Consider the following 15,244-nt stretch of genomic DNA (forward strand, 5'->3'; position numbering starts at 1 on the left):
ATCAAATGTGAATATGGATGTACATTTTAGTTCTTGTTACATATTTAAAACTAAGGGTTAGTTACTGAACATTAAGATTACTGTACTTGTTTACTAAATGTGTAATTTTGCATCGTTCATATGGGGATATTTTCCCAGAAAGAGTTAAAGTTAGCTATTGTTTTATTTGCAGTCTTCAGACAGTCATTTGCCGGAGATTGATTTGTTTACAATGTGATGTAATGTCAGTAATATTTCAGCTGATATCTTCAGCCACAGAGGAGCATCAGGAAAAAGCTGCCGTTTACTATGAAGGTAAGTGCCTTAACTGGTCTTGGTCATTCAATGTAAATTAATCATGTACATTATACTATCTTAAATAATCCACTTATAATACACTGTAAGTTACCCCAAAATGACAATTTATTTGTCATATAATTATCAGTATTAGTATAATCCTGCATTACTCATCTTTCTACCATTAATTTTTTTTTAAAATTTTTTAAACAATTGCATTTTATCCTTTATGCTATGAACAGAAATGGAGTCATATATTAGTAACCTAAATATCATATTGTGTATATAATATTCAAAAAAATTCACCTTTGTAAACTGGTTTAGAGCTGACTAGAATTTCTATTTTACTGGTCCTCTGTAATTATAGGGATAGTTCAGCCAAATGCTTCTCCAATTGTTCTAAACATGTTTGAAAGAAATCAAAGCATTTTGACCATTGACTTACCTAGTATATATTCTTCTGTGGATGTCTAACGTTCTTCAGAATATACTGTATTTTGTGTTCAGAAAGAAACCATGGATTTGAAACTGATGGGCTATCTGCACACTGACTTAATTTCAGTCAGCCAGCCTCAGCGCTTCCGCCGAACTGTCTGTCCATTATAAAATTGATACACTTAAGGTCTGATTTCTTAAAAAATAAGTGATCTTCACTACCTGTTAGATATACGGTATGAAGTAGTTCTCAGACCGGACAAGAAGCAAAGAATGAAATTCCATTTACCCCGCCATGTCTGTAAAATATGACCATTTATTTTACCCCAGTGTTTTCTATGAAGTTTCTTTGTTAGCCTGCTGGTACTGACGGCACTAGCAGTTACAGGATCTTTCATCTCGTTTTATGCTTGAACAACATCAATGATGTCAAATTAGCTTCATGAAATTGAAGATAGTCACATCAAGCTGTCACCGGAAGTTTATCACTGGCTGAAAAACACTAGCTGTGCAAAGAGCCCATTGAGGTTGAGTACATTTTCATCATGATTAGGTGAACTATCCCTTTTAAAAGGCTTATACATCAGCATCCTATATGCATTGGGCCTATTTATGTATTTTATCTAGTGATGTGCACATTTCTACCATGTAAAATACAATTAATAAAACAATACTTGAAATGAAGCTCAGAATTAACACTAGTTTTTGATGGACGTCAGAATAAATTTTCATTTTGGGGGTGATTTCAATCTATCGCAATCTAAGAAGTTGAAGCAAAACGTTTGAGATTTTAACCTAAAAAATAAACATTTTGTGTTTTGTTTTTGGTAAATAAAAGCTTGCGAATGAAATCTTCATGTATGTTTTGTTTTTTAACCACCCCATGATACCTCCCTCCCCCTCCACGTCCGAAATGGAGTGTCGTGTTCAACAAACTACACGCAATATACCAACAGATGGCAGTAGATGCTACTACATTTATATTTTTATAAGCAGACAATATTTAAATGATCTTATTTTATAAATACATACAATTATTTCGACCTGAAATCATTTTATAGTCTATTTTATTAAAAATAAACACTGTTTTCTTATTGAGAAGTCTTCAGTTTCAAGGATATTTCAGCCCCAAAAAAGTAAGTTTATCTACTGTGAAGTGGCTCCAAACTTTGGGTTTCATTCTTCTGTTAAACACAAAAGAAGATATTTTGAAGAAAGCTGAAAAGCTGTGACTATTGACTTTCGTACTCTGAAAAACAAATACCCTGGAAATCAATTATTTTCCTGCTTCCTACAAATTAATAAATATATATAATAAATAATTCAGTAAATGATGACAGTTTCCATTTTGGGGCGAACTATCCTTTTAAGCATTTAATAAAGCATAACTACCCTAATTTAGTCTATCCATGATGCTAATCTTCCGTTCCACCACATCCCAAATGCTTTTGAAATCCTCATACAGTCACAGGCCTCAAAAAACACTTGCGAAAGGATCAGTTATAAGCCAGACTCAACATTGCGTATACTGTGATGGGACTATCGACGCTGAAGCGATATAAATTGTGCAGCTCTACTTTAAACAACAGATACATGTCAACAAAACAAACATTTGAAAGCCAGGGTGATAGAAAGTACAAAAATACATGATAATTTTATATATATATATATATATATATATATATATATATATATATATATATATATATATATATATATATATATATATATACAGTATATATATATATATATATATATATATATATATATATATATATATATATATATATATATATATATATATATATATATATATATATATTATAACAAAAATTATATATAAAAATTATACCAAAATAAAATTACACTTCTGGCGTATATTTATTATTATTATGCTTTTAAAAAACATCCTACATCACAACAGAACAAAACATTTAAAACCAGGGTGATAGAAAGTACAAAGATATATATATATATATATATATATATATATATATATATATATATATATATATATATATATATATATATTTAAAAATAATAACATAATAAAAGTATTCTCTTTTGACATATTTCTATTATCATGCTATATATACGACAACAGTAAAATAAACATTAATATTGGTGATAGAAAATACCTAAACCTTTTAATAATACCAAAATAAAAGTATTCTGTCACATAGTCGTCAACAACAGCTGACCGCTAGGTCCCTTATCGTCGCAGGCTGGACCCTGTTTAGGAAACTCAAGACCGTCTGGTTCGCTGGGCAGCCAATAGAAAAATCATGCTGTGCTATTGCTAGGTGAACTGGCGATTTGTTGACCAATGAGCGTACTGCTGGTGAAGGGAGGGCGCGGGAGCTGGAGGTAACAGTGTGCGCGAGAGCCCGAGTGCAAGGGAAGCCTTATCACGGCGGCACGGCTAAAGACAACATTTGCAAAATGCCGAATAAAACAAAAAAAGAGAAGGTAAAGTACATATTACGATTATAATACATTCTAGTTGATGGATATAAGAATTTAATGGGTGAAACAGTTATTCTGCAGCATTTGCTAGCGTTGTGTTTTGTTAGTGAAGGCCTCACTAGCCGCTAGCCCGCTAAGGGCGCAATTTTATGCCTGTATTTCTTAAGTCAAAAGATTGACAGTTACACCTTCACAAGAAGGTTTAAAAAGCGGTAACGCGATTACATTAGCGGAACATTACGTGTTTCTATTATACGAGTCTTATACGTTTGGAGGAATACGCTTGGGGGTTACGTTAGCTGTTTTACCCGGTGTTTGCTTTACACATCAGTTTTCTATACAGAGATTATGATCGGCCTTTAATATGTGAATAGAGGCGTATTAGTTGACAGATTGCGGCATAAGCTGGACACGCGAACATGTCTGAGTCTCTGCATGAGTCAATGTTTCTGTGCATGAGCATCGTTATATAAACGCTCGATATATACGTGAACAAGTTTGTCACTGTGTGTGTGTGTGATGCTGCACTGAATGTGAACTGAAATCATTTATCATTCTCAGAAAGCTGTCAATGTTTGGTGCATGTCATGAAGCCTGGTTCAAAATGTACTTTGCAGTCTCTAACGTTACCTGTCATAGCAGCCCTGCCGCATGGCCTGCCCATGATTTCACTTCTATGCAGACTTGTGTATCCATTCAGATGTAATGAGAAGTGGTTTCAGTAGGATTTGATGTATGACAGATGTTTATTTTCTGCTTCTTTTGGTGATCATTTTAGGAACCAACCAAATCTGCAAAAAGCAGCACGAAAAACAGTAATGCCAGTGCCGGAAAGGATGCCGGAACTGAAAATTCAGAAGAGGTAAAGATGGGAGAGAGAGTTAACAAAAAAAAAAAAACATGTATTATGTTGAAGAAGGTATTGCTTATACTATGTTTCCACCAAAGGGCTGCCTAGTGGAGTTGGCAGAAATACTTGCTTGCTAAGTGTTGTAGATGGACTTTTTGATTCCTCGGGGCACAAGAAGGCTACATTTTCAATTTTCAGTGCCTTTTGCAGTGTTCATTATGTGTAGTATTAATATGCGAAGCAATCACCGCACTTTCTATTGATTCTGCTACAACAGCAGATGTTTTTTTATCCTTAATTTTACGTATGGTTTACATTTTTTGCAGTAGCATGTGTGGTTTGTCGTGCTGACAAATCTAAAATGCACTTTTCACGCTGAGGATGAGTAAAGTATTTCATATCTGCCTCTTTTTTTTTTCTATTTCTGCTTCATTAAATAACCAGTAAGATCGAAAGCAATGTACTGTAAATCCTTTTTTAAAATTAGCCTAGTTTCCGTTATTTAGCTTAAAGAGAGAGTTCACCCAAAAAACTCATATTTACTCACACTCATGTGGTTAACAACCTTTATGGTTTTCTTAATTCAGTTGAACACGAAAGAAGATGTTTTGGAGAAAGCTGAAAACCTGTAACCACTGACTTCCATTGTATATCTACTATGGAAGTCAATGATTACAGATTTTCAGCTTTCTTCAAAGCATCATCTGTGTTCAACTGAAGAAAGTAAGGGGTGACGCGCTGGCGCAGTAGGTAGTGCTGTTGTCTCACAGCAAGAAGGTCGCTGGTTTGAGCCTCGATGGGGTCAGTTGGCATTTCTCTGTGGAGTTTGCATGTTCTTCCTGCATTCCCGTGGGTTTCCTCCGGGTGCTCCGCTTTCCCCCACCAGTCCAAAAACATGCGCTATAGTTGAATTGGGTAGGCTAAATTGTCCGTAATGTATGTGTGTGAATGAGAATGTATGGGTGTTTCCCAGTGATGGGAGGTAGCTGAAAGAGCATCCGCTGCGTAAAATATAAGTTGGCGGTTCATTCCTCTGTGGCGACCCCTGATTAATAAAGGGACTAAGCTGAAAATGAATGAATGAATGAAGAAAGTAAGTCAAATAAGTTTGGAAAAAGTAAATGGTACTTAAATGATGCCAATTTTTTTTTTTGGGGGGGGGGTCCCCTCGATCGTGCTTTATTTATAATAATAGTCATGCTTAATTTATATTAAAAAAATGGCTTCAGCCGCTTCAAATGTACAGATTCAGCCACAGTTTTCCAAATCTCTATTTAAATTTGTTTCAAATAGTTTAAAAGATGTATCTTCCTTTATTTATTTGGCTCATACACTACCTGACAAAAGTCTAGTCGCTGATCCCAGTTGTAAGATCACCAAATAATAACTTGACTTCTAGTTGATCATTTGGGAAAGTGGCAGATGGTAGATTTTTCAGATGAGTCATCTGTTGATCTGCATCCCAAACATCACAAATACTGCAGAAGACCTACTGGAACCTGCATGGACCCAAGATTCCCACAAAAATCAGTCAAGTTTGGTGAAGCCTGAGGTATCAAGACATTTGTGCTGCCCATTACATTACAAACCACAGAAGAGGGCAAATTCTTTAGCAGGATAGCACTCCTCATACTTCAGCCTCCACATCAAAGTTCCTGAAAGCAAAGAAGGTCAAGGTGCTCCAGGATTGGCCAGCCCAGTCACCAGACATGAACATTATTGAACATGTCTGGGGTAAAATGAAGGAGGAGGCATTGAAGATGAATCCAAAGAATCTTGATGAGCTCTGGGAGTCCTGCAAGAAGGCTTTCTTTGCCATTCCAGATGACTTTATTAATCAGTGATTTGAGTCATTGCAGAGATGTATGGATGCAGTCCTCCAAGCTCATGATGGAGTCAGACACAATATTCATTCTGTTTCCACTGCAGCATGACTTTATATTCTATAATGGACATTATTTCTGTTAAGTGACAAGACAAAGTCAGACCTTACTGTCCTAATTAAATCATTAAAAATCAAGGCATGATCATATTTTATTTTGGTAAAATAAGTGTAATCTAGAGGCCACTTCTGACACCAAATGATCAACTAGAAGTCAAGTTATTATTTACTGTTCCTAAAACTTAGATCAGGTAGTGTAGATGTTATAAAACATTTTTAGGCAGCTGAATCTCTGTTTATATTCTTGCTCTGTTTTTTTTAAATGTTGCTGTGGCATCTGAATCCAGTCAGACTTGTTTTTAGACCCTTGTAAAGAAGCATTCATTGTGATGGTGATGAGGGAAATGTTGGTTTGTCTCTTTTATATTTTTGGCCTCTACAGTCATTTGCAAGATAATTGCATTTGCATGCATTTAAGTATCGAGTTCTGTCTCCCTAAGTGTGCGGTTGCACTGACGTAATAGCTGCTAGTGATGAATATTAGTTTTCTTCAAAGTGCAGAGAGCGTGACGTAGCAGCAGCGGCTGAAGTTTATTGATTTGCTCTATTTTTAAGTCCGGCTCAGTCATGCAACCCCTGTGACCGAGGCCAGCTCTGTTATGTTATGGGCAGGCCTCAACATGCGTCTCACAGCGTCCGTCTGTTCACACAAACACGCGTACACACATACAGTTTGTTGCTTAGTGTTGTGCTTTTCTTCATTAGAAGCCATCAGTGCTTGGTTGTTTTGGATGCATCACATGCTGATATGTTTCCACAGCTATCTGAACTGCGAGTAATGCATTGTGGTTCAGCATTGATTTTGTGCTCCTATAAAGAAGAGATCAGCTTTGTTTGTTTTTTTAATCGATGTGCTGGGTTTACAGTGTGAACAGTTGTTTCTATTAAAATAAGAGTTTGGTCTCCTAACATCTTTAGGAATAGTAAGATAATACATTTAAATTCAAAGAAGTTATTAAAGTACAAAAATAAAAAATAAAACTAAATTTAATATACATTTCTTAATATACAATTTAATTTATTATTCCTTTCGATTATCCTCTATTGAAATCTTATTTCATATTTTTCCCCCAGCATATAAATTTGGGTGTACTTATTATTATTATTATTATTATTATTATTATTATTATTTATTTATTTATTTATTTTTTTTATTAGATTAGTTCAGGTTTTGTCTTTGCAGCACAATAATCTATTGTATATGCCTAAATATAATATCGCAAATATCTATCGTTCTATCTATCTTTCATTCTGTTTGTATCGTTCTATCCATCCATCGTTCTATCTATTGTTCTGTCTATATCTATCGTTCATTCTGTCTGTCTATCGTTCTATCATTCTATCCATCTACACTGCTTCCTACAGGTTTGAAATATACCTGCGGTGGTAGCTGGATTGAAACTCACCATTTACCCACATCACATAAATAGTTAACTTTATGCGACAAACAAAACGTAATTTCATTTTTAATAATTATTTTGACACTGTTTTACACTGTTTCTTTTCAATGGGTTAAAGTAAAAAAAAAAAAAAAAAAAAAAAGACTGTTGAAATAAAAATATATTTTTATGCTATTCAGGAGCCATGTGCACCCGATCACAGGCAAAATTTCCTTCTCTCTCTTTCAAGTGCAAAGCAAACTTCAATGCCAAAGCATTTTAGATATGGACATAAAATGGCTTATGTAGTATATTAACATCATCAAATTAATAAAATAATCAGCAATTGAGAAATAAATGACAGAAAATGTAATAAAAACAGACAATATTTCTAAATTTTCTTGATTGCAAGATTAAATAGTAAATTTAGTAAATTAGTAAAATTTAGTAAATAATAGTAAAAATAAAGTAATTTTTTTGTTTTTTAAATAAAGCAAATGCGTTGATTAACCATTACTAATGGTGTACATATTTTTTGCAGCCAGTTAAGATGTCATTTTGTCAAATCTGTCGTTCTTTCTATCTCTCTATATGTCCTTCTGTTTGTCTCGTTCTATCTATCCATATCTATTGTTCTATCTAACGTTCTTTCTATCTATCAACCAATCGTTTTGTCTATTGTTCCATCCATCCATCTGTCATTCTGTCTATCTGTCTGTGTCTGTCTCTATCTACCTATCTGTCTCTCATTCTTTCTATCGGTCTCTCGTTCTTTCTATAGCTATCGTTCTTTGTATCTGTCAAATGTTCTATCGTTCTTTGTATCTGTCTATTGTTTTATCTGTCTATCCAACTATTCATCTGTCAATCTATCCATCTAGTGTTTAATCTATCCAGCGTTCTATCTATCATTCTAACATCTTTCTAGCTTTCTATCTATCTAGTATTCTCACTCTATCTATCTATCTATCTATCTATCTATCTATCTATCTATCTATCTATCTATCTATCTATCTATCTATCTATCTATCTATCTATCTATCTATCTATCGTTCTATCGTTCTATCGTTCTATCTATCGTTCTATCGATCTATCTAGCGTTCTATCTATCTATCTAGCGTTCTATCTATCTAGCGTTCTATCTATCTATCTAGCGTTCTATCTAGCGTTCTATCTATCTAGCGTTCTATCTATCTAGCGTTCTATCTATCTATCTAGCGTTCTATCTATCTATCTATCTAGCGTTCTATCATTCTAGCATTCTTTCTAGCGTTCTGTCTTTCTAGCATTCTTGCTATCCAGCGTTTTATCTGTTGTGCTAGCATTCTTTCTAGCATTCTATCTATCCAGCATTCTCTATCATTCTAGCGTTCTTTCTAGCGTTCTATCTATCCATTAGGGCTGCACGGTATTGGAAAAATCTGACATTTGTGATCATTTGTTTTGTCGTGATATATATATTGCAATATGAATGTAATTTCACCAGATGATTTGAATAGCTCTATTTGTAAACGGGAATGATCAAGTCTTTTTCTTTACAGTGCATCTGCATAAATTAAAATAAATTACAAGCAAAAATATATAAATAAAGACCGCTTTATGGTTTTCTGGGGAGTCTTAACAGTATTCAAGTATCAGATCTTATCTATCTATCTGTCTGTTTATTTTTCTTTTGTTGCTGGAGAGTAGTTTCGGGGCTTGTGAGATATTTATTTTGTCGTAGGGGAAAATTGCCAGTCTTAGATGGCTTAGTGTGACATTTTCACTGGCGGTCGATTAATTGCTTTTGCAATTAGTCTTAGCCTCACACAAAGTGTCAGTGTCAGAAATATTGTATTAGCTAAGATTTATTCCACACTGTAATAAAAAGGGTTGTTTTTTGCAGTCAGTTTTGGCTTATACACCAAATCTCACTGGGGTCATATACAGCTTGACTTGCATTTTTTTGTCATTTAAAAGACAACAGATTTAAAATAATGTCTAGACCTGTCGTAACAATCAATATATTGACTTCTCGAACAAATAGACTTTTGGTGATGCAATATATACATATCGCTCATACACAAAAACCAATGTCAGCGAGATTTAAGCTGATTGTGCAGCCTCTGTCATCTCATCAACTCTCTATAGGAGGTGTCTGTTAATTTGTTTAAAAAAATAACACTATAGTATTTACTATAAATTATTGTAGTATATTTTCATGTATGTAACTATTTTAAAGGTGCTGTATGTAAGTTTTTGACTCTTCTAAAGTATAAAAACACCATAATATGTTTGCAGATATTTAAGAAACATGCTATGTGAACATTTTTGTTCATCTGAAAAACAATGCTGAAGTCAGATATTCTGCTTTTAAAATGTGCGCTGTGTCGAAACATCTGACATTGTTTTGGTCATTTAACCCGCCCAATGCCAGTTTAGCCAATTAAATTTCAGCGCCCTGGGTTGCCAGTTGATGTTATTCATTCTGTCATGAAGGCTCAAAGTATTTGTCCGCTACCGAAAATGTGACCTCTGGTGGACAGTAGCAGACTCCAAAATGAGATTCAGAGTTCCTCATGACGTGGTTATTAATTAGCAAATAATGTAAATATTATAAACGTAAACATTAGGTGAGCAGGTTACATTGTAACCATGTGTCGAGATTTGCAGTGATGAACAATTTGGCTGTTTAAACCAGATGAAACATGACAGAAATGTAAATACAGCCATTCAGAAACACAGAATAGTGCACTCCCTGCACTCCAACCAAATGGTAAAGTTTATAATCTAATTGATACATGTTAAATATCTTTAATCTCATTATTAAATGCACATGCTGAATTACTGTTGTTGCTTTTTTTATAGAACACCATCTAAATCAGCCTTTTGGCTCGGTAGTCAGGCTCGTTCCTGTTGGAGTCATCAATCTGGCAACCTGCACTTGCGTGTGTTTTGAACCAGGAGTGTTAAACCACTGGGTGTCAAACTTACATTCTGTATCTTTAATGGATCTGGTGTGACATTTTAAGTCTGAAATGACTTTTATTATTATTATTATTATTATTATTATTATTATTATTATTATTATTATTATTATTATTATTTATTACTATTTATTTATTTATTTATTTTTAGGATATACAATTTCACATTTTGGTTCCAATGGCTAATCTTAATTAAATATTTTTAAGAATAAAATGTGTTCTTTGGAAGAGCATACTTGCATTATAATGCTAATATATTGGCATTATATAATGAGTGGCAGAAAATGGTCTTAAAATGACAATAATATAATTCATCACGATATATCATACAACAAAAATGAGATATTGTGACCGATCTAAATGGTTTGTTTTTTGTTTTGGGACAGTCCCACTGGTAACACTGTATTTCTCCCCTATGGTCTACATGGTTTCTGTGACGCTCATCTTCCAAGGAAGACATATTTATTTGATAGTGCAGCTCAGGCTACTCATGAATGTTTAATGAGGACTGAATCTAGATATGGTAATAAGGAGGTATGTAGGCTAGGTTAGTTGTGGACTTCAACTCCCACGGGTTAGGAAGGCAGTTTGCTTGCAATTTGTTGACTGATGTGGTGCATTGCTTTGTGCTTTAACAGATTTAGGGGTTGCACAGGTGCTATGCTGTTTCACCACTGTAAAATACCACAGTTCAACATGGGTTATTTGGGAAATTAGTGTAAATGTGGAGAAAAAGCCACTTTCTGTTAAACATCTATACTAGACAACGTCATCAGTAACAAGTAAATAGAAGCTCACTCTAGATGTCCAAATGTTTCTCACTTATTGTTGTACATGTTTTTAATATGTCATTTACTGGTTAATATGTCTAATATGAGAAAAAGGAACAATGCCAAGTTTTAATTATTAATGAGCAGCTTTCTGCTTTCACTTCTGCTTGTTATTTCTGATGGTCACCATTTAATACAAAGCAAGTTTCTCATTCATCACGTTTCTCATTTATCATTTTTATTGCAGTTAGATTCAGATTTGTAATTATTTAATTATTTTTATTTTATTATTTTACAATATAACTATCAGCAAAATTAACATAAGGAGTATTTAGCATTAATCAGATTTTTATTTTTGAATATTTTAAATGAAGTAACATCTTTCCCTGCTCCTCACTATATTGTGGTAAAGCAATGATGTCAAGACCTAAGAGAGAAAAATCAGTGTTACTTCATAATGAGTGGCCTTAATTACTATAGATTTACATCAGAAAATATGTAGTACTTATTTTGTTCATAGAGTATTGCACAACATTTCTGGTGCTCTTGATGTGGGATACAGGTAAGGTTAGGGACTGGACTGGGGGTATGGGTAGGGATGCAACGATTTTAGATTTTGGTTGAACGATTATAGTCTCACAGTTTCACGATTACTATGTATTCATTAGTTTCAAAACACTACTTTAGAAAATCACATGAAAAGTCCTTATGTTTTAAAGTGTTTGTTGCTGCTCAGTAACTAAATAATACAGCACATAAATATATTAAAAACAAACAATAGTCCACTCTCTTACTCTTTGGTCTTGAAAATAAATGACAAAGTTTTTGGCATTTAAACATTAGTAATATGTTAGTATACATTAGTAATATATTAACACTGAATATAAACGATAGAACAATGAACGAATAAATAAAAATAAGAATAAATGAAAAAAAATTGTTTGTCTAATGTAAATCTAAGCTACATATTAGCTAAGCATTTTCCTCTTAAAGAGAACATGTAGTCTAGTCAAAGTCTGCTGAACCATTGTCTGACAGCCACTATTTTATGAACTTGTTCAGTGTTTTCATTTTGTCTTTTTTTCCTTTTTTTTTGGAGTAGAAATGTGTATATTCCACACAAAGGCCCAATCACAATTCTATTTTTATGCAAGATGCAGTAAAAGATGCAAAAGATGCAAGATGTGAACGGCCTTTAGTTAATAGCCTCAGCCATAGTTAATCCACTGTGCATGCAAAAGAGTCCCGGTTTACAAGTTTGAAACTGTAAACTAGCACACAGTGGCCATAACTTTTAGTTGCAGCAGTTTTGTTTCAAGCGGAAACTTGGAGTTGAGAAGCCTTGATGATTAAATAACCATGACAAATTAAAGCACGGTTAATAGTGAAATCGGTTTATCGTTGCATCGTAAGGGATGGGTCAACAGTGTCATTAAAGTGTTATATATATTTATTTATTTATTTATTTATTTCTACATTTTTTTTTCTTTATTTTTATTATTATTTTTTTTTCTTTTTTTTTTCTTTCTTTATTTATTTATTTGTTTATTTATTTTTGTATTTATTTTATTTTTAATTTTTTTATTTATTAAATTTTTTTTTCAAATATTTCCCAAATTCTGTTTAACAGAGCAAGGAATGTTTCACAGTATTTTGTATAATATTTTTACTTCTGGAGAAAGTCTTATTTGTTTTTTTGGCTAGAATAAAAGCAGTTTTTAATTTTTCAAAAACCATTTTGAGGTCAATTATTAACCCTTAAGCAATATTTTTTTTCGAATCACGACTGAATGTTTTGAATGAGAAGCCGTAATCTAGCCGTGGCTGGATCAATTTTGGCGTGGCGCCCTGCCATGGAAGAATGAATGTAGCGGAAACTGTGGAGTTATTAAAACTATTATGGTTAAAAAATCTTCTTTCCATTAAACAGAAATTGGAAAAAAACTAAAACAAACAGGGGCTAATAACTCAAGAGGGATATTAATTCTGACTTCAACTGTATGCACATAATAAGAGCATCGTACTAAATTAATAATTTAAAAGTGGTGCTATAGAACAGAAGAGTCTGATGCACCTGTTTTGATTCTGTACTTTTTATTATTATTTTTTTTATTCCAGGCCCAGCAGACAGCCAGCAAGCGTCCCAGCAACAGCACTCCACCTCCCACTCAGCTCAACAAAATTAAGTACTCAGGTGGGCCACAGATTGTAAAGAAGGAGCGTCGACAGAGTTCATCACGATTCAACCTCAGCAAGAACAGGGAACTGCAGAAGCTTCCCGCCCTCAAAGGTAAAAAAAACTACTCCAAACAGAGCACAGCCTGAAGAGGCAGCATTTATAGCTCTCTCTCTCTCTTTTTATTTTGAAGATTTCTTGGAAATGATCAAATGATCTGTTGTTGTGTACAACTCACAGTGAATGGTGCTAATTGTGTAAAACATTGGAGGGCAGCCTCACATGACGCCTGTGTTATTACTATTATTATTTTTGCCTGTTAATCTGGCAGATGGAGCTGTTATGCTGAAACATGATTGGGATTGATTATAGAAGAATCTTTATATATATATATTATTTATTTATTTATTTATTTATTTTTGATAGATAGAGTTTTCTAGGCCTGTTACAATAATCAATATATCGACTTATTGCACAACACATGGACACGACCTCAATAATTTTTAGTGATGCAATATATATCGCACATATATAAAAACCAATTATAGCATAATTTTAGCTGATTGTGTTACATCTCTATCTCTAGTGGAGGTGAAAATAGATCTGGTAGCAGGTATCATAGCCTCTGTTACTTTTTACCTTGCTATGTTTTTGGTAACATTTATTAAAATTTATTTAGGATATGCGTTTTCACAATCTGATTCCAATGCCTGATTATTACATTGTTAAATTGACTATAATTAGATGAAATAGTCTTAAGAATAAAATATTATGTGTTCTCTGGAAGAGTGTCCTTGCATTGTGATGATAGTATTGTCATTCTGGCCTTATATAATCAGTGGGATAAAATGGTTTCAAAAGGACAATATTGTTTATCGCTATATATTTTTGTGCAATAGATTGTATGACAAAAAAATGGATATCGTGAAAGGCCTAGTGTTTTCTTTGCATCATCTTTCTTAACCCTTTAACTGTCATGCTTATGTTTTCATCACTATTTTGCAATTAAATTCTAATCTAATCATGACAAACTATATATCAATGGAAAGGTTTAACGCCTGATAACCACCGGGCTTCAGCGTCAACGCTTGACAGAGGGCGTGTCTGAACGGGATCTGACGGGATTGTTACAGCAGCGTCAGCCAATCAAATTAGTCCGCAATCGACTAGTGACTGAGCTGGTGTATTTGCGTAAAGAAATCTGATTGGCAGACGCGTCTGTTGGCGCTTAAAGTATAGAAGTTCCCAACTTCTGCAGTGAGCAACGCCACTGAAGCAGCGCAGACGGATCCACAATGCAGTTCGGCATCACCTGACGACACCCATTCAAAGTGAATGGGAAGCGTTGATGCTGACGCCCCGTGTTAATGGGCCGTCAGAGTGCTGAATACATCTTTTACTGCTTTTTTTTGTTGAAAGAGTAAAAGATTAAACCATTTATTGTCACCTTTCAATCTATTGGACTACCATTTACATTATACAGTAGTCTACCGTTATAACGCAGTTCACCTTTCGCGGCCTCACAGTTTTGCAGATTTTATTATTTTTTTTTATGTATTTTTATTTTTATTTTTATTTTTTTTACAGCACTTTGTGTTCTACAACCCGATTGGCTGGAGAACATTGTCAACCAATCTTCTCCGTGTGTCCTGTACAGTACAGAATGCGTTGCCAGCTTCCCAAGTTAACATAAATCTTCGATCGCTAGCAGTGTTCCTATAAGGATGCAAAACGGGTTGTAACTGTCTGCAGCAAGATCATCGTAAAGCATGGTGCGTTTGGTGCGCAACCCCCATTTTAAAATTGTAAACATAGGTTTCTATCAGGGTATTTGCACCAGCGCTACAAGTCAGCAGCTGTCTTCGGTGCCCAGTTACGACTCCGGACACTTTATATTTGAGCCGCGCCACAGAGCGCCATCTGAATAATTTAATTTTAAATAACCTGCGAATGTGCGCGTCGGGTGTGTGTTACTTCCAACTGT

General features: G+C 34.1%; 1 protein-coding gene across 1 annotated transcript in view; it reads left to right on the forward strand.

Annotated features, from left to right (window-relative positions):
- The first annotated feature begins 3,075 nt into the window (after positions 1 to 3,075).
- The window catches only part of ppp2r5d (protein phosphatase 2, regulatory subunit B', delta), a 63,121-nt gene continuing 50,952 nt past the window's right edge, over positions 3,076 to 15,244 (forward strand). The window contains exons 1-3 of the mRNA XM_056470349.1: positions 3,076 to 3,180; positions 3,956 to 4,039; positions 13,203 to 13,374. Coding sequence (XP_056326324.1) covers positions 3,154 to 3,180; positions 3,956 to 4,039; positions 13,203 to 13,374 — 283 coding nt within the window. The 5' untranslated portion in view covers positions 3,076 to 3,153. The remainder of the gene's footprint in view (positions 3,181 to 3,955; positions 4,040 to 13,202; positions 13,375 to 15,244) is intronic.

Source organism: Danio aesculapii, chromosome 13 (assembly GCF_903798145.1).
Source record: "Danio aesculapii chromosome 13, fDanAes4.1, whole genome shotgun sequence".
Taxonomy (NCBI): Eukaryota; Metazoa; Chordata; class Actinopteri; order Cypriniformes; family Danionidae; genus Danio; species Danio aesculapii.